Genomic DNA, 20,895 nt, shown 5'->3' with positions numbered 1-20,895 from the left:
CACAGAGCGTCTTCACTAGGAGCGCTGCAGAGGTACCAGTACAGCTGTGCCACTGGACGTGGAGACGTGATATCAGATTCTACAGAGATTTGAACATAGAATACCAGGGTTGGAAGGGACCTCAGGAGGTCATCTAGTCCAACCCCCTGTTCAAAGCAGGACCAATCCCCAATTTTTTTTTTTTTTTTTTTGCCCCAGATCCCTAAATGGCCCTGTCATAAATATAAAGGGAAGAGTAAACACCTTTAAAATCCCTCCTGGCCAGAGGAAAAACCCTTTCACCTGTAAAGGGTTAAGAAGCTAGGATAACCTCGCTAGCACCTGACCAAAATGACCAATGAGGAGACAAGATACTTTCAAAGCTGGAGTGGGGGAGAAACAAAGGGTCTGGGTCGTCTCTGTGTTGCTTTTGCTGGGGACAGAACAGGAATGGAGTCTTAGAACTTAGTAAGCAATCTAGCTAGATATGCGTTAGATTATGATTTCTTTAAATGGCTGAGAAAATAAGCTGTGCTGAATGGAATGGATATTCCTGTCTTTGTGTCTTTTTGTAACTTAAGGTTTTGCCTAGAGGGATTCTCCATGTTTTGGATCTAATTACCCTGTAAGGTATTTACCATCCTGATTTTACAGAGGTGATTCTTTTTACTTTTTCTTCTATTAAAATTCTTCTTGTAAGAAACTGAATGCTTTTTTTTTTTCATTGCCCTTAAGATCCAAGGGTTTGGGTCTGTGGTCACCTATGCAAATTGGTGAGGATTTTTATCAAACCTTCCCCAGGAAGTGGGGTGCAAGGTTTTGGTGAGGATTTTGGGGGGAAAAGACGTTTCCAAACTACTCTTTCCCAATAATAAACCCAGTTAGACATTTGGTGGTGGCAGCGAAAGTCCAAGAGCAAAAGGTAAAATAGTTTGTACCTTGGGGAAGTTTTAACCAAAGCTGGTAAAAGAAAGCTTAGGAGGTTTTCATGCAGGTCCCCACATCTGTACCCTAGAGTTCAGAGTGGGGAAGGAACCTTGACAGGCCTCCTCAAGGATTGAACTCACAACCCTGGGTTTAGCAGGCCAATGCTCAAATTGAGTGAGCTATCCCTCCCCCCAACATGACATATTTGACATATTTGAACTATTAAAAGGGTTTAGCTTCTTTTTTGTTTTTAAACAAAGTAGCTCTTTGGCATCTGACTGTCTGATGCTTTTGTCTCCTGCTGACTTGTAGCGAATTGGTTTAAACAAGCTCGGAGCAGGCGGAGATTTAGAAAAGGTGTTCATGGCAGATTCTTTTGTCACTTTTGACTGGCTTAGCGTTGACAGCAGAGTGACATTTTGAGCACGTCAACACTACAAAAAAAAAAATGCAACACCGGTCTCAGACCCCAGATCAGTGGACAGGGGCTCACACCACAGCACTAAAAATAGCAGGGCAGATATTCCTACTCTGCTAGAGCCTGGATTCTGCAACCTGCCCCTCCCACCAGGTTTCAGAGCCTGGGCTCCAGCCAAAGCAGGAATATCTATGCTACTATTTTTAGCCCCACAGCAGAAGCCTGAGTTAGCTGACCCACACTGAGTTGACTAGGCTCTGAGACTTGCTGCTGCAGGGTTTTGTTTTTGTTTAATTTGGTTTGGCTTTCTTTGTTTTTTGGGGGTTTTTTTAGAGGAGAATCATAGAATCATAGACTTTAAGGTCAGAAGGGACCATTATGATCGTCTAGTCTGACCTCCTGCACAACGCAGGTCATGGAATTTCACCCACCAACTCCTGTAACAAACCCCTAACTTATGTCTAAACCACAATTTGAGGACTTCAATAGCTCAAAGACTTCAAGGTGCAGAGAAACCTGCAGCAAGTGACCTGTGCCCCACGCTGCAGAGGAAGGTGAAAAACCCCCAGGGCCTCTGCCAATGTGCCCTGGGGGGAAATTCCTTCCTGACCCCAAATATGGCGATCAGCTAAACCCTGAGCGTGTGGGCAAGACTTACCAGCCAGACACCCAGGAAAGAATTCTCTGTAGTAACTCATATCCCATCCCATCACAGGCCATTGGGCATATCTACCGCTAGTAGTCAAAGATCAATTAATTGCCAGAATTAGACTATCCCATCATATCATCTCCTCCATAAACTTATCAAACTTTGTCTTGAAGCCAGATATGTCTTTTGTCCCCACTTCGTCCCTTGGAAGGCTGTTCCAGAACTTTACTCCTCTGATGGTTAGAAACCTTCATCTAATTTCAAGTCTAAACTTCCTGATGGCCAGTTTATATCCATTTGTTCTTGTGTCCACATTGGTACTGAGCTTAAATAATTCTTCTCCCTCTCCGGTATTTATCCCTCTGATATATTTATAGAGAGCAATCATATCTCCCCTCAACCTTCTTTTGGTTAGGCTAAACAAGCCAAGCTCCTTGAGTCTCCTTTCAGAAGACAGGTTTTCCATTCCTCGGATCATCCTAGTAGCCCTTCTCTGTACCTGTTCCAGTTTGAATTCATCCTTCTTAAACATGGGAGACCAGAACGGCACGCAGTATTTCAGGTGAGGTCTCACCAGTGCCTTGTATAATGGTACTAGCACCTCCTTATCTCTACTGGAAATATCTCGCCAGATGCATCCCAAGAATGCATTAGCTTTTTTCATGGCCATATCACATTGGCGGCTCATAGTCATCCTGTGATGAGCCAATACTCCGAGGTCCTTCTCCTCCTCTGTTACTTCCAAGTGATGCGTCCCCAGCTTATAACTGAAATTCTTGTTATTAATCCCTAAATGCATGACTTTGCACTTTGCACTATTAAATTTCATCCTATTACTATTACTCCAGTTTACAAGGTCATCCAGATCTATGATATCCCGGTCCTTCTCTGTATTGGCAATACCTCCCAGCTTTGTGTCATCTGCAAACTTTATTAGCACATTCCCACTTTTTGTGCCAAGGTCAGTAATAAAAAGATTGGTCCCAAACCGATCCCTGAGTAACTCCACTGGTAACCTCCCTCCAGTCTGACTGTTCACCTTTCAGAGTGACCCGCTGTAGTCTCCCTGTTAACCAATTCCTTATCCACCTTTCAGTTTTCATATTGACCCCCATCTTTTCCAATTTAGCTAATAATTCTCCATGTGGAACCGTATCAAATGCCTTACTGAAATCGAGGTAAATTAGATCCACTGCATTCCCTTTGTCTAAAAAACCTGTTACCGTCTCAAAGAAGGGATCAGGTTGGTTTGACATGATCTACCTTTTGTAAAGCCATGTTGTATTTTGTCCCATTTACCATTGACCTCAATGTTCTTAACTACTTTCTCCTACAAAACTACTTGAGAACTACTTTCTCCTTCAAAATTTTTTCCAAGACCTTGCATACTACAGATGTCAAACTAACAGGCCTGTAGCTACCCGGATCGCTTTTTTTACCTTTCTTAAAAATAGGAACTGTGTTAGCAATTCTCCAGTCATACGGTACAACCCCTGAGTTTACAGATTGATTAAAAATTCTTGCTAACGGGCTTGCAATTTCATGTGCCAGTTCCTTTAATATTCTTGGATGAAGATTACCAGGCCCCCTGATTTAGTCCCATTAAACTGTTGGAGTTTGCCTTCTACCTCGGATGTGGTAATATCTACCTCTATATCCTCCTTCTCATTTGTCGTCCTACCATTATCCCTAAGCTCCTCATTAGCCTCATTAAAGACTGAGGCAAAGTTATTGGGCCATGCCTAGATTATCCTTGACCTCCACTCCATCCTCGGAGTTTCGCGGTCCCACCTCTTCTTCTTTCTTTGTTTTCTTCTTATTGATATGGCTATAGAGCCTTTTTTGCTGCAGGATGGCTGCCTCTGTGTACCCAGAAGCCTCCTGCTGCGAGACAAGCCCAAGGAAGAAACCAACAGAACTCCACTGGCCATCGCCTACAGCCCCCAGCTAAAACCTCTCCAACGCATCATCAGCGATCCACAACCCATCCTGGACAACGACCCCTCACTTTCACAGGCCTTCGGAGGCAGGCCAGTCCTCGCCCACAGACAACCCGCCAACCTGAAGCATATTCTCACCAGCAACGACACATCGCACCATAGTAACTCTAACTTGGGAACCAATCCACGCAACAAACCTCGATGCCAACTCTGCCCACATATCTACACCAGCAACACCATCACAGGACCTAACCAGATCAGCCACACCATCACCGGCTCATTCACCTGCATGTCCACCAAAGTAATATACGCCATCATGTGCCAGCAATGCCCCTCTGCTATGTACATCGGCCAAACTGGACAGTCCCTATGTAAAAGGATAAATGGACACAAATCAGATATTAGGAATGGCAATATACAGAGACCTGTAGGAGAACACGTCAATCTCCCTGGACACACAATAACAGATTTAAAGGCAGCCATCCTGCAGCAAAGAAACTTCAGGACCAGACTTCAAAGAGAAACTGCTGAGCTTCAGTTCCTTTGCAAATTTGACGCCAGCAGCTCAGGATTAAACAAAGACTGTGACTGGCTAGCCAACTACAAAAGCAGTTTCTCCTCCCTTGGGGTTCACACCTCAATTGCTAGAAGACAGCCTCATCCTCCCTGATTGAACTAATCTCGTTATCCCTAGCCTGATTCTTGCTTGCATATTTATACCTGCCTCTGGAAACTTCCACTACATGCATCTGACGAAGTGGATATTCACCCACAAAAGCTTATACTCCAATACGTCTGTTAGTCTATAAGGTGCCACAGGACTCTTTGCCGCTTTTACAGATCCAGACTAACACGGCTACCCCTCTGATACTTGAGATCTATTTTTGTTTATCCTTCCATTTAGTTTGAACTGAATTAGCTCATGATCGCTCAAACCAAGGTTGTCCCCTACAATCATTTCTTCTGTGAGGTCCTCACTGCTCACCAAAACCAAATCTAAAATGGCACTCAGTGTTCCGCAGCTGTAGTTGACACCGATTGTTGCTAGTAGAACTCTTTACCTACACAGTGCTGACTCCAGTGGGGCACTTTGTGGTAGGATTGCCAGCTTTCTATTTGCAGAAAACCGAACGCCCTTGCCCTGCCCCCGCTCACTCCATTCCTCCCTGCCTTTATTGCTCACTCTCCCCCACACTTGCTCATTTTCACCGAGCTGGGGCAGGGGGTTGGGGTGCGGGAGGGGGTGAGGGCTCCAGCTGGGGGAGCGGGCTCTGGAATGGGGCCAGAAATGAAGGGTTCAGGGTTTGGGAGGGGGCTCCAGTCTGGGGCAGGGGGTGGGGTGCAGGAGGGGGTGAAGGCTGTAGGCTGGAGGTGCAGGCCCTGGGGCTGGGCTGGGGCTGAGGAGTTTGGAGTGAAGGGGGGGGCTCCAGGCTGGGGCAGGAGGTTGAGGTGTGGGATGCAGGCTCTGGGAGGGAGTTTGGGTACAGGAGGAGTTCAGGGCTGGAGCAGGGGGTTGGGGCATGGACTCCAGGGGGTGCTTACCTCAGGTGACTCCCAGGAAGCTACTGGAATCTCCCTCTGGCTCCTAGCCTAGGCTTAGGGGCAGCCAGGTGGTTCTGAGCACTGCCCCTTCGTGCAGGCGCCACCCCCACAGCTCCCATTGGCCGAGCTGGCACTCAGGGTGGGCGCAGTGGGCAAAGCCCCCGTGGCTGCCCCTACACCTAGGAGCCAGAGGGACGCAGTGCTGACCAGAGCTGCCAGGGTCCCTTTTCTGGTCAAAAACCATATGCCTGGCAACCCTTACTATGTGGGCAGATCAGATGTAGAATCAGGCCATTGCTTGTACCCCCCTTCTCTGTCCCTGTAGTATGATGGGGTTTGCTTCTTACTGATTCTGTTTTTCACCTCCTTTGGGGCTGTGACTGGCTTGAATTAGGCCTGGTCTTCTCGAAGAAATTAGGTGGTTAAACCAAACTAACCCCCTTGTAGACAATGCTAGGTTGATGGGAGAATTCTCCCATTGACATAGCTACAGCCCCTCCGGGAGGTGCTGATAGGAGAATCCCTCCTGTTGGCCTAGGTGGTGTCTTCACTGAAGCACCACTCCTGCATTTTAAGTGTCGACAAAGCCTTAAGCTTAATTGACAGTTTACCAGAAAACCTGCTCCTGAACATAATTTGTTTTAGTGCTGAAATGTGCATCAGAGAATATCAGGCTTGGAAGGGACCTCAGGAGGTCATCTAGTCCAACCCCCTGCTCAAAGCAGGACCAATCCCCAACTAAATCATCCCAGCCAGGGCTTTGTCAAGCCTGACCTTGAAAACCTCTAAGGAAGGAGATTCCACCACCTCCCGAGGTAACCCATTCCAGTGCTTCACAACCCTCCTAGTAAAAACGGTTTTCCTAACATCCAACCTAAACCTCCCCCACTGCAACTTGAGACCATTACTCCTTGTTCTGTCATCTGGTACCACTGAGAACAGTCTAGATCCATCCTCTTTGGAACACCCGCCCCCACCCCGGTAGTTGAAAGCAGCTATCAAATCGCCCCTCATTCTTATCTTCTGCAGACTAAATAATCCCAGGTCCCTCAGTCTCTCCTCAAAAGTCATGTGCTCCAGCCCTCTAATCATTTTTGTTCCCCTCCACTGGACTCTTTCCAATTTTTCCACATCCCTCTTGTAGTGTGGGGCCCAAAACTGGACACAGTACTCCAGATGAGGCCTCACCAATGTCGAATAGAGGGGAATGATCACGTCCCTCCATCTGCTGGCAATGCTCCTACTTATGAAGCCCAAAATGCCATTAGCGTTCTTGGCAACGAGGGCACGCTGTTGACTCATATCCAGCTTCTCGTCCACTGTCACCCCTAGGTCCTTTTCTGCAGAACTGCTGCTGAGCCATTCGGTCCCTAGTCTGTAGCGGTGCATGGGATTCTCCCGTCCTAAGTGCAGGACTCTGGACTTGTCCTTGTTGAACCTCATCAGATTTCTTTTGGCCCAATCCCCTAATTTGTCTAAGTCCCTATGTATCCTATCCCTACCCTCCAGCATACCTACCACTCCTCCCAGTTTAGTGTCATCTGCAAACTTGCTGAGGGTTCAGTCCATGCCATTCTCCAGATCATTAATGAAGATGCTGAACAAAACCGGCCTGAGGACCGACCCTTGGGGCACTCTGCTTGATACCGACTGCCAACTAGACATGGAGCCCGATGATCTAGCCAACTTTCTATCCACCTTATAGTCCATTCATCCAGCCCATACTTCTTTAGCTTGCTGGGAAGAATACTGTGGGAGACCGTGTCAAAAGCTTTGCTAAAGTCAAGGAATAACACGTCCACTGCTTTCCCCTCATCCACAGAGCCAGTTATCTCGTCATAGAAGGCACTTAGATTAGTCAGGCATGACTTGCCCTTGGTGAATCCATGCTGACTCTTCCTGATCACTTTCCTCTCCTCTAAGTGCTTCAGAATTGATTCCTTGAGGACCTGCTCCATGATTTTTCAGAGAGTGAGGTGAGGCTGACTGGCCTGTAGTTCCCAGGATCCTCCTCCTTCCCTTTTTTAAAGATGGGCACTACATTAGCCTTTTTCCAGTCATCCAGGACCTCCCCCGATCACCACAAGTTTTCAAAGATAATGGCCAATGCTCTGCAATCACACCCCCCAACTCCTTTTAGCACCCTCGGATGCAGCTCATACGGCCCCATGGACTTGTGCTTGTCCAGCTTTTCTAAATAGTCCTGAACCACTTTTCTCCACGGAGGGCTCATCACCTCGTCCCCATGCTGTGCTGCCCTGTGCAGTAGTCTGGGAGCTGATCTTGTTCGTGAAGACAGAGGCAAAAACAGCATTGAGTACATTAGCTTTTTCAACATCCTCTGTCACTAGGTTGCCTCCCGCATTCAGTAAGGGGCCCACACTTTCCTTGACCACCTTCTTGTTACTAACATACCTGTAGAAACCCTTCTTGTTACTCTTAATATCCCTTGCTAGCTGCAACTCCAAGTGTGATTTGGCCTTCCTGATTTCACTCCTGCATGCATGAGCAATATTTTTATACTCCTCCCTGGTCATTTGTCCAGTCTTCCACTTCTTGTAAGCTTCTTTTTTGTGTTTAAGATCAGCAAGGATTTCACTGTTTAGCCAAGCTGGTCACCCGCCATATTTACTATTCTTTCTACACATGGAGTGGTTTGTCCCTGCAACCTCAATAAGGATTCTTTAAAATACAGCCAGCTCTCCTGGACTCCTTTCCCCCTCATGTTATTCTCCCAGGGGATCCTGCCCATCAGTTACCTGAGGGAGTCAAAGTCTGCTTTTCTTAAGTCCAGGGTCCACATTCTTCTGCTCCTGAACTCGACCATCTCATCGTCACTGCCTCCCAGGTTCCCATCCACTTTTGCTTCCCCTACTAATTCTTCCCCGTTTGTGAGCAGCAGGTCAAGAAGAGCTCTGCTCCTAGTTGGTTCCTCCAGCACTTGCACCAGGAAATTGTCCCCTACCCTTTCCAAAAACTTCCTGGATTGTCCGTGCACTGCTGTATTGCTCTCCCAGCAGATATCAGGGTGACTGAAGTCCCCTATGAGAACCAGGGCCTGTGATCTAGTAACTTCTGTTAGTTGCCTGAAGAAGAAGCATCCTCTCTCTCTGTTTAATTTACATTGTCATCTTTTAATAACCTGAAAACATCTGCCAGTAAGATTCAAAGAGGGGAGAAAATCCACTAGATCTTTTTAACCCTGAAAAATAAAGCAATGGTGCATCGCCACAGAACTTTGCATCTTCAGACAGCACACTGGGCACACGTTAATGACCTATGTGGAATCACTTTTTAAAAAGAAATAAATAAAGGGCTTTTATTGTTTTGTTAAAGTTATAGGTAGGCTTTGAAGGGTGAGATTTTTATGGATAATTTTTAATCACCGTGCACACACAAACTGACAAAAGAAATTCATTGATGATGATTGAAATTTACATATAGGCAAAGTAAGAAAAATGCTGCTTGAGAACTTTTAGAGTAAAATCCAGTGACTTTTCAATTAAAATTGTTACAAATGGACAAGCGACTAGTTACAGCTGTAACCGGAAGTGTGCACAGCAATACCTAGCACTGCGGTCTGTGTTTCTGCTATACTAGGTTTGCTGTAGAACAGGGGTGGGCAAACTTTTTGGCCTGAGGGCCACATCGAGGTGTGAAACTGTATGGAGGGCCGGGTAGGGAAGCTTGTGCCCCCCAAACAGCCTGGCCCCTGCCCCCTATTCACCCCCTCCCACCCCCTGACTGCCCCCCTCAAAACCCTCGATCCATCCAACCCTCCCCTGCTCCTTGTCTCCTGACTGCCCCCTCCCAGGACCGCCTGCCCCAAACCGTCCCCCCCCATCCAACCCCCATGCTCCCTGACCCCTATCCACACTCCCACCCCCTATCCAACCCCCCCTGCTCCCTGTCCCTGGACTGCACACCCCCCCACCCCCAGAAACTCCACCTCTTGATCCCTGTCCCCTGACTGCCTCCGGGTCCCCCTACCCCTTATCCAACCCACCCCCTGCTGCCCCCGCCCCCTTACCATGCTGCTCAGGAGCAGGAGCTCACAGCCCCGCTGCCCAGATGGAGCCATCCGCCTGAGGCTGCAGGGGAGGGGAGACAGCGGGGGGGGGGGGGCCGGGGGGCTAGCCTCCCCGACTAGGAGCTCAAGGACCAGGCAGGATGGTCCTGTGGGCCGGATGTGGCCTGCGGGCCGTAGTTTGCCCACCGCTGCTGTAGAATGTTATTTCAACTATGTACTTAGTTACTGACCAGAATGGACTCCCCCTGAGGTTAACTCTAGTTCTATCGGCACAAAGTCCTTCCATTTAACTTCCTAAGGGCTTGTCTGTGTTCTGTGAAGCTCTCCCTCCCTCCCTTGGAGCTTAGGCATCTTGCTGAGGTTTTAAATGATTTTTCTGTCTTGGCCAGGACATGACTTTCCACTTCAGCTACAAGAACGTGCCGCTGCTGTTTTCTGGATTGGTGATCAATACACCTGGAGGTTAGTACAGCTATGTTAGCAAATCGGCTGACTTGCTGCTCACTCCAGGCCAAACCAAAGGCTTGCTACTTAGCAGTCTTGTCTGAATGACCCCATCCCATGAGGTCAGAGGTTCCTAGAGTGTCCAGGGCAAGGTGGTTAACAGGTTGGAAATTGGGGCACAAAGGCTGAAGGTGATGAGATGACTTCTGTGTCACTATTCAGGTGTTGCACAAGCCTTAGTGAATGTGGTTGAGAGTTTCAGTTTATGGAATTGGACGTCGCACTCCCTGTGGCCTGTGTGGTGGGAGCTGTTTGTTGCATGGTTAGGTGCTTTTCTCTGTGTGCTTGAAGCAGATGACTCATTCTGTGCAGTCAGTAACCTTGTGCTGTCCTTTCCTGTCTATCAGAAATGGCTGGTGCTTTCGTCGCAGTCTTCTTCCTAGCCATGTTTTATGAGGGCCTCAAAATAGCCCGGGAGAGTCTGCTCCGTAAATCACAGGTCAGCATTCGCTACAACTCCATGCCTGTCCCGGGACCAAATGGCACCACTTTGATGGAAACGCACAAAACAGTCGGGTAAGAATCCACTTTCCTTCTAACACAAACGCTGCTCATCTCAGCAGAAAACACAGGGAAAACTGAAACATAGAAAATTCTAGGCAGATCAAATAGTCCTCTGCAGTAAAACTAACTTCATGCTTGTACACACTTCATCCTATACAAACTATAAATACAGGGAACCTGCAGCTCCCTTTTCGGGCGGGGGGAGGGAATGCAACAGCTACTCTTCACCAGCCACGTGAGGCCCTTTTAACGAAGGGGAAACAAAGAATAAAAGCAGAGGAGGCTCGTAGGGAGGTGGGATGCTGTTTCCAGATTTTAATTTGGCTAGGACACTAGACTCTCTGTCTATTCTTACATAAGGCACCAAAGGATCTTTCTGTGCCCATGAGTGGTCAAGGCCTCTGTTTGCAGACAAGCTGCCCTGTGTGGCTAGCAGTGAGGGCCAGGTAGTAAAATGAGCTGGAATGATTTTGACCCTCAAACCTTAGCAGCTTTGATCACCCAGCGAACATCATTATTCCTTATCGAGGAATAACCGGCTTTTATTACAAAGCAGCCAGCTTCATGGAGGATGTTGCAGTCATCTATGACACATACACGTGACAGGAGATCTCTGCCCTTTACTGTCCCATCTCTCTTGGTGTTTCATGGCCACCTTGGCATTTCCAGCCCATGGGTTATTTTCTCTCTCTGGGGACCCTGCATTTCCCATCCTGTGACTCTTGTTCACTGACTGGTCATCTTTTCTGATTCCTCAGACAACAGATGCTGAGCTTCCCTCATCTCCTGCAGACAGTGCTGCACATCATACAAGTGGTGGTCAGTTACTTCCTCATGCTGATCTTCATGACCTACAACGCACACCTCTGCATAGCCGTGGCAGCGGGCGCAGGCACTGGCTACTTCCTCTTCAGCTGGAAAAAGGCAGTTGTTGTGGATATCACGGAGCACTGCCATTAATGCTGGACACAGTGTGAGAGCCTCTCTCTACCCCTTCCCTCACTCTAACTGCGGTCACCAGGAGAATGGGGATCATTCCCCGGCTGACTGAGAACCAACAATAACCACGAAAATCAGTGTGTGTTGGACCACCAATGTCCTAGTCAGGACACTGCCTGGGCAGCTCACAGGGATTCCTGGTGTTGGGGATTTCCCACCAAGCAACCTGGCACCCACACTAGATGGACCAGCTCTTGAGGTTACACCAGAGCCACCCTTGACCACAATTTATGTTGCATTTGTAGATTGTTCCCTGACTGAAATTACATAGCAAGTAGAAATTTACAAGATTATTGAAATGTCCTTTTTAAAACATTTTATTTTTAAAGAATAAATGCTCAGATCTGGGGGGTTTTATTAATGTTCGATAAAGGCGCCAGTATGTGACAATGGCTGTTTTAATTTTCTAAAAAAATCTGTGCTTAATGCCTGGGGGAGGGAGGCAGGGATATGACTGACCTCTGGGCCAGCCACAGCCTCTGGGACAGTTTATAGAAAGTTCTGTCCACAAAATTACAGAGTGCTGCTGGTAAATCACCAGAGGCCTAATGGGCTCAGGTCTGCTCCGAGAAGTGTGCACCATTCTTATTAACTCCTGTGGGCATGTTGTATCTATGTGTATCTGGGCCAGCCTGGGGCCACTTTCAAGCATACAGGTGTGTTTAATGTTGCTGGTTTTCTGCTGTATCCTTGCTCTGCTCAGCTATGAACAGCAGGAACATTTCAAACTGGCCACTTTGGCTTACTGATCATGGAAATGTACTCCCAAATGCAAATCAGCAATCACATTTTTAAGTAGCAGAAAGAGACTTTAAATAAAGCATTGAAGCCCTGCTGATTTCATCTCGATTTGCAGCCATGTGCTGTTAGAGACTCAGATTTGTCATTCCGTGAAAATTGTCAGCAGCTGGCTCTATTGTTCTGACTGTTTATAATATTGTGATTTCTTTTTTCTTTCCGGTTAAACCAAGTGACACGAAGAAAGCTCCTCTGGAGAGGAGATTCCTTGCCTGGGCTGGCAGGTAAAGAACCAAACTTGTATAGGGAGGATATAGCAGCCTTAAAACTTGCTCCTCTTAGATGAGGGTTGGGGGATAAGAGACTGTAGGGTCAGTAAAAGGAATTTCAACCCTGAGGACTCTTCTTTGTCATAATCACCAAACCTGGAACTTCTCAACATGGCTGTGCTGGAGCAACCAATGCCAATGTCAGAGCTGGATAGCAGCCAGAAGAGAGCTTCCCACCCTCCAGCCAGGCCCCTCGTGCTAGGAGCCCAACAGATCTCATAAACAAGGCAGGGTTCAGGTCTTGCTGGGAGATCCCTGGCAATACCCAGGTGCTGTGGGCAGCAGGGTTGATTCAATAGTTGGTGGTCTTTCCTCTGAGTCACAGCTAAACTGTGTAACTAGGGAATTCTGTGTTGCTAGGGTGCTAGAGATGAGATGTAAAGTTGAGTTCCTGACCACTTGTTAAAGAGCCCTTGTTTTCTGGGTAGGAAGTGGGCTGTTAGCTGAGTGGGATGGCCTGATTCTGATGGGAGAAATGCTGTTCTGCCTCCTCAAATCCCCTTGCAGCTTCACTGTTTATTTTACCCCTTATCTCCTGTCCTAAGTGGTCGTGTGGTGTGAAATGGCTGCTCAGGTTCTTGACATGATCTCTGTATATTGTTGGTTCTCATACTGTGGCGTAAGGACAATCCTGGGCCCTTGGAGCCCTTCTTGACCTGGCTGTGGGAAAGGTGGGCCTGGGTCTCTCCCAAAGAGTGTCATGGAACGAATGGGAAAGCTGGAGAACTGCTGCTATTCAGAGCTGATTAGCTCATTTGTAAGATACTTTGGGATGAAAGATGCTACAGAAATGCCATTTGTTATACAGACCCTGAATGTGATGTGAGAGGCAGGGCTGTGTGGTCTTGAGCAGCCTGCCACACAAACTCTGAAATTAAATAAAATCACCAGAGGGTGAGAAATGGTAGAGGCAAAGAAGAAAAAAAGCTAGTTTGGCCCAGGGGATGCATGGTCAATGCGGCCTTAGAATCAGTCCCAAGATGAACTCCAGCTCATGTTCTGGTCGTGTCCAAATAGCCACTGACCTCTCAGCACATTGTGGTTTGCTGCTACTTTAAGCAACTGCTGACAGCAGTTAATGTCCCAGAAAGCTATGGGCTCAGCTGTGATGCACTGGCAGTAGCGTTTCTTTTGTCACTGTGCACTCCTTGTAGAGTCTCTAAGTGCCTGAATCGCTGGAGAGGAGGAGGACAGCGCCAGGACTGGTGGGTGATAAATGGAGCTGGGGGGTGGGGTATAGGTGGGAGATTATGGCAAGATAATGTGAGAACTAGGCTGCAGCATATAAACAGTGTGTCCTTTTGAGAAGAGTATCTCTACGTTCACATGCTCTGGCAGCTTTCAGTACAGAGAGAGACAGAGAGTCCAAAGCTCCCTTAGCCTGTAAGCTGTCTGGGGCAGGGTGTGTGAGCATGTGCAGGCCTAGTACAATGGCTCTCTGATTGGGTTCTCGAGGTGTACTGCCCTACAAAAGCCTACCTTCCTCTACAGCATTTAGAAGAAAACTTCAGAACTATCATGCATTGCCACTGGCAGGCCTACTGCCCTGAGCTCTCATTGCGGTCACCCACTCTTTCAAAAAGCTGGGACCCTGGTTTGATGATACAAGGTATTTGTGCTTTTCATCTTTGTAGAGCAGCACAAACTGGAGCAAAGGGAGACTAATCTAAGTCAAACCAAATGTTTACCCCAAAATCAAACACCCACTGAACTTAGTTGCAGCTCTTGATGTTTCATGTAGCTGACCAGCATGTGAATGAAAATCAAGGGGATCAGATGTGACCACCCCTTCTTGGATTTTGATGGGAGATAAGGAAGACCTCTGGCTCCATTCTTCCATGCCTGGCAGTGCAGGTTTTTCCCTTTACACTCCTGGTGTTTTCCAGACCCAAATAAATGTTCAAGATGATGTGGGAGGAGTGGCCTCCTGAGGAGTAACTAATGTACAGTGAAAACTAGGTAGGGTACAGTAGTGCAGTAAAGTTCCAGCCAGACTGATGTCCTGTCTCCAGCAATGGCCTGTACCAGCTGCATCATGGAAGGAAAAAGCCTCCTAATATACTTCAAACAATTCTCTCCTGCTATAGCACTTCAGAGGGGGGATTGTGTGTGTGTGTGGGGCGGGCGGGGGGGGTCCTTTCTGCCCCCCAGTTCCATGTCCTGAAGTTTGAGTAACTTCAGTGCTTTTTGGAGAAACCTAAAACAGCTGATGACAGGGTCTGGTTTTTAATCCTTCTACACACTGACCCTTGAGCTTAGTAGCATGAATGCATTCCATAGTTCAGCTCTGTGTGAACCAGTCTCCTTTGATCAATCTAGAGATGTTCCTTTTTCTTATGGGACGCAGTGACTAGGTGGTTTTCATGCCGATGTTGGTTATTTCGTACACCCTTAGACATAGACTCTTTCCAAACGTGACAACCCCCAGCTGCTTAATCTTTCCTCACCCATCACTCCTTCTAGCCACATTTGTGGCTCTCAGTTTCAGGTGAGCAAATTAACCTGTGTTCATGGGGTGTATAATCATTGTGTTATCCAAGCATTGTGACACTTCCTATACAATTCTGTCCCTTGTTCTGTTAGCTTTTCTATCATGTTCTGGGACATAGCTACAGGTCTTCTTAGGAAAAAGATCCAGCAAGAACAATCTTATGTATATTATGACCTTCATCTCTGCATGCCTCCTCCTATGCTATAGGACAGGACAGTGCTATTATCCCTACCTTACAGCTGGGGAACTCTGGCCCAGATCCACAAAGGTGTTTAGAGTCCTAACTTCCATTGGAATCATTGGAAGTTAGAACCCCACCTACCTTTGTGCATTTGGGCCTGAGGGCCTTGCTGAAAGTCGCATGTCTATGGCAGAGCAGGAAATTGATCCCATGTCCCTGGTATCCCAAGCTAGTGCCCTAACCACTGGCCTATTCTTCCTCTTGCTGTTTATGAAATGTGTAACTCTTTGGAAGCCAGCTAGTTGGGTGCATGTGACATGGAAACTGGTTCCCAGTGTTCCTGAGCACTGGTACGGTTCAGACTCATGGGGTCTCGCTCCTTATTCTCTCTGCCTGGGCCTATCTCCTCGGACTCCTGTCTGAATGTGACGTTACTCACCCTCCACTCCCTCAGGTTGGGAAACAGCAGAAGGCAGTTTGCATTTGAGAGCAGAGGGGCTGGCACTGGCTCAAGTGGGTGAAGTATGTTCTGGTGCTAGTCAAGCCAAGCCAAGGCTGGGAGAGGAAGAGAGGGGCGCATCGGTAATGAGTACAGTTCAAAACTACTCTTCCCCATCCCCCATACGTGAATTGTGCCTGTCTACCCTACCCTGGCTGCAGCATGCTTTCTCAGCTTGATGAGACTCTGCTCTCACAATCTCCACAAACTTTACTAGCCTGAATCATTGCGTTTCACAAGTTTGCTAAGAGTGGCCAGGGCCAAGTCTTAACCTTGAGGCTCACTTAATATGAGTGTGCCCCTATTATCTCTGTGGGCTTCTCATGAGCCTTCAATCCATGGCCAGTTTTTACCCTTTGTGGTTAAATGTAAATTGACAATCCAGTGGTGTGTTTATAAAATAAACTGACAGAGCCACGTCCCTCACTGGCTTACAATCTCCACATGGTACATCAGTCCTAACATCCCTGTGTTCCTGGTCCAGGCTGGTTGATTTGCCAACCTCCCTAGAGCACCTTCTAGTAACACCCCTTTTCCTGCCTGGAATCTTTTGCAGGAGTGTTTGAGGCAGACCTCCTGATGCTGACATTAGGCTTCTATTGGAGGAAAGCCTCCCCCTCCAATGACGAATAATTGTTCTTAAATGATACATGTATTTAACATGCTGAAAGATAATGTATGGTGGGCTGTATGCAAGTATGTTGTTTTCAGACTGTACCTCCTGATTGTGACCTTGGATGAATTACAGAGTGTTCACTCATCTCCTAGGCTCTGAATTCTGTTGCAAATAAACTGTCTTTTTGTTGCTTTTTTTATCTAAGTGCCTTTAGGAAACAACTGGGGGTACTGCCTTTTAGTTGAACTATAGCTGATTCCAGCTGTATCACAGGGTTGGTTACAGGGGACCATGATATTGTTTTTAATTTCACTGTTCCAGAAACAACTTGTTTGAAATGTAAATAGAGCTCCTCCTATATATAATTAGTCAATAAAGTAGACTGCATTTTACTGGGGTGGAAGTGTCTTGGAACATGTACCTCCAACATGGAAAAGGTGAAGCTGGGCACTGAGCCAGAGCAGGCACCACCAGCCTCCACAAGGAGTAACTACTCAGCTGTAAGTGACCTATGGAGTCAGCACCTAGACTGCTCAACGTGGCCTTATCCCCAGCCCCTTTCCAGTCGACCCACCTTCACAGGACAAGTACACTGCAGAGGCTTTGAGTACCAGGCTTGCTGTGTTTAAGAATGGAGAAAAGGAACAGCATCTACTGGGGCACTTGAGTACCAGTACCAGCACATGAAAAACAGCCTCCAAAGGGTAACTTTCTGTTCATGTAAGCTTACAATGGATGGGAAAAGTCAAGTAGAGGAACAACGCACAACCTCCTCCAAAATCTGCTTTCTATATACATCCTGAGCAGAGGGCCTATAAATCTACAGCTGTTTCAAGTGGGTGAACAGAAATGCTGGAGAGGAATTTACTATGATAGATGAGTTTATAACTAGGCGTAGCAGGACAAAACTAAGACAAGGAAAAAAATGGTAGTACAAAAGTATATAGTACAAAAAATGGTGGTTACTCCTTCACTTCAGCTATTTGGAACAAGAATGGCTAATACATCAAAAGCTAGTGGGAAACAACCTTGGACAGGTGACAGAGATGTTAACTTTGTCTCTGAGGGCCCATGTCCTGCCTTCTGTCACCAGGCTCAGCCAGTAGGGAGTAGAGTGTCAATCTTGTACACTGAGACTCAGTTCCTTCAGTTTTTGTAACCTAGCTTTCTCTCTCTATCACTTACTTGTGGCCTGAACTCCAAGCTCTCAAAAATGGATACTCATAAAAAACCAACCTTCCACACAAACTTCCTCGTGGCTGGACTTTACTAAGACTAGACAAGCCATTTACAACACACACTTTGCTTCTCTACAAAAGAAAAAGGACACTAAACTTTCTAAACTACTACATGCCACAAGGGACCACAGCAATGGTTCCCTCAACCCACCCAGCAAATTGTTAACCTATCCAACTATATTCTTAGCCCAGCAGAAGCAGCTGTCCTATCTCGAGGCCTCTCCTTCTGCCCCTCCACCCCCACAAACATGATACAGTTCTGTGGTGACCTAGAATCCTATTTTTGACGTCTCCGACTCAAGGAATATTTCCAACATACCTCTGAACAACATACTAATCCACAGAGACCTCCCTACCAACACTACTAAAAGAAGGATTCTAGGTGGACTCCTCCTGAAGGTCGAGACAGCAGACTGGACTTCTACACAGAGTGCTTCCGCCGACGTGCACGGGCTGAAATTGTGGAAAAGCAGCATCACTTGCCCCACAACCTCAGCCCTGCAGAACACAATGCCATCCACAGCCTCAGAAACAACTCTGACATCATAATCAAAAAGGCTGACAAAGGAGGTGCTGTCGTCGTCATGAATAGGTCGGAATATGAACAAGAGGCTGCTCGGCAGCTCTCCAACACCACTTTCTACAAGCCATTACTCTCTGATCCCACTGAGAGTTATCAAAAGAAACTACAGCATTTGCTCAAGAAACTCCCTGAAAAAGCGCAAGATCAAATCTGCACAGACACATCCCTGGAACCCCGACCTGGGATATTCTATCTACTGCACAAGATCCATAAACCTGGAAATCCTGGGCGCCCCATCATCTCAGGCATTGGCACCCTGACAGCAGGATTGTCTGGCTATGTAGACTCCCTCCTCAGGCCCTACGCTACCAGCACTCCCAGCTACCTTCGAGACACCACTGACTTCCTGAGGAAATTACAATCCAGTGGTGATCTTCCTGATAACACCATCCTGGCCACTATGGATGTAGAAGCCCTCTACACCAACATTCCACACAAAGATGGACTACAAGCCGTCAAGAACACTATCCCCGATAATGTCACGGCCAACCTGGTGGCTGAACTTTGTCCTTATCCATAACTATTTTACATTTGGGGACAATGTATACCTTCAAATCAGCAGCACTGCAATGGATACCTGCATGGCCCCACAGTATGCCAACATTTTTATGGCTGACTTAGAACAACGCTTCCTCAGCTCTCGTCCCCTAACGCCCCTACTCTACTTGCGCTATATTGATGACATCTTCATCATCTGGACCCATGGAAAAGAAGCCCTTGAGGAATTCCACCATGATTTCAACAATTTCCATCCCACCATCAACCTCAGCCTGGTCCAGTCCACACAAGAGATCCACTTCCTGGACACTACAGTGCTAATAAACGATGGTCACATAAACACCACCCTATACCGGAAACCTACTGACCGCTATTCCTACCTACATGCCTCCAGCTTTCACCCTGACCACACCACACGATCCATTGTCTGCAGCCAAGCTCTGCGATACAACCGCATTTGCTCCAACCCCTCAGACAGAGACAAACACCTACAAGAGCTCTATCAAGCATTCTTACAACTACAATACCCACCTGCGGAAGTGAAGAAACAGATTGATAGAGCCAGAAGAGTTCCCAGAAGTCACCTACTACAGGACAGGCCTAACAAAGAAAATAACAGAACGCCACTAGCTGTCACCTTCAGCCCCCAACTAAAACCCCTCCAACACATTATTAAGGATCTACAACCTATCCTGAAGGATGACCCAACATTCTCACAAATCTTGGGGGACAGGCCAGTCCTTGCCTACAGACAGCCCCCTAACCTGAAGCAAATACTCACCAACAACCACATACCACACAACAGAACTAATAACCCAGGAACCTATCCTTGCAACAAAGCCTGTTGCCAATTGTGCCCACATATCTATTCAGGGGACACCATCACAGGGCCTAATAACATCAGCCACATTGCAAATTGGATACAATTAACTTAGGTTACCTTGCATAATGGACTTAGCCACTCCCAGTCTCTATTCAAGCCTATTTCCCCTTGTTTTTTCCTACCCCCGCCCCCCAGACGTTCTTGTTAAACCCTGGATTTGTGCTAGAAATGGCCCACCTTGATTATCATACACATTTTAAGGAGAGTGATCACTTTAGATAAGCTATTGCCAGCAGGAGAGTAGGGTGGGGGGAGAGAAAACCTTTTGTAGTGGTAAACACCCATTTTTTCATGCTTTGTGTGTATAAAAAGATCTTTGATACTTCCACAGTATGCATCCAATGAAGTGAGCTATAGCTCACGAAAGCTTATGCTCAAATAAATTGGTTAGTCTCTAAGGTGCCACAAGTACTCCTTTCCATCCCTTTAGCTGACCATGACCTCACTCAGGTACAGGTGCTGGTTATGCACCCAGTTAACCCTAGCACTGCTAACCTTCGTCTCAGATCTGTATATTTTGCTGATCAGCCTCTGCCAGAAAACAATCCATTTAGGGGTATTTTTTGTCTGTGACATTAAGCTATGCAGCTACGATTAGTGGCCTTTGCTCTTTACAGCCAAAGCCCCTCAGCACTCTAAAAATCCTCTCCAAACAGCTACAGCCTAGTTAATGTCTGGCTTTTAATTATTTACTACTTCCATTGTCCAAGTCAAACTTATTCATCAGAAAGCCCACAAAGTTAGTCACCTCCCCAGCCTCCCATTTATATTGTTGGAAGTATTTGGAGAGGGAGATTGGATTGTGAAAGGGATTTGAGCCTCAAATCCACCTCAGCTTGGCAGTAGCTGTCTGAATGCAGCTATGAAGTAACTTCTGTGAAATTAGTTGAAGCCTGGTCCATTTCCTTGTAAACCAGCAATCCACACAGCAGCCATCGTGGCTCCCTTCGTGTCACGCTCAGGAGAGGCCAAGGATTCGACAACTTGGGAGTAAACAGTAAGGCAGTTGTATGAGCGCAGTGTCTAGGGAAGCTTGCCCTGTCTCCCCCTGGTGTGCAGAGATACTGAGGCTTTCACTCACAGGTACCCAGTCCATAAAAATGTGAATGACACCTCTCTGAATTACTCCCCTGAGCTCACACACCTGCACCACTTGGAGCTGGGTTTTTAAGAACACCAAAAAGATTGCTCCATGGAGGCAGAGCTTTGCCTCTGTGCAAATCCCCATGGGGACAGTGGCCATGGTTGATTCCTATTTTTCTCCCCCACAGGAGGCCAACTCTGCTGTTAACGTTTTCCATTTCTCTTTACCTGCCCCTCTGTGCATTTTATGATACATTAAGAGCA

General features: G+C 47.1%; 1 protein-coding gene across 4 annotated transcripts in view; it reads left to right on the top strand.

The window, feature by feature from the left end:
- SLC31A1 (solute carrier family 31 member 1) overlaps positions 1-13,780 on the top strand; it is a 58,369-nt gene extending 44,589 nt beyond the window's left edge. For 3 of the 4 annotated variants that reach the window (XM_077835530.1, XM_077835531.1, XM_077835532.1), the window contains 3 exons: positions 9,875-9,947; positions 10,337-10,505; positions 11,252-12,341. In XM_077835530.1, coding sequence (XP_077691656.1) covers positions 9,875-9,947; positions 10,337-10,505; positions 11,252-11,453 — 444 coding nt within the window. In that variant the 3' untranslated portion in view covers positions 11,454-12,341. Of the gene's footprint in view, positions 1-9,874; positions 9,948-10,336; positions 10,506-11,251; positions 12,342-12,463 lie in introns of those variants that run through there. The other variant, XM_077835533.1, reaches the window with a different exon arrangement.
- Positions 13,781-20,895: the final 7,115 nt, after the last annotated feature.

Source organism: Eretmochelys imbricata, chromosome 16 (genome assembly GCF_965152235.1).
Source record: "Eretmochelys imbricata isolate rEreImb1 chromosome 16, rEreImb1.hap1, whole genome shotgun sequence".
Lineage (NCBI taxonomy): Eukaryota > Metazoa > Chordata > Testudines > Cheloniidae > Eretmochelys > Eretmochelys imbricata.
Note: the sequence above shows the minus strand (reverse complement) of the source record. Positions and strands in the feature narration are given on the sequence as shown.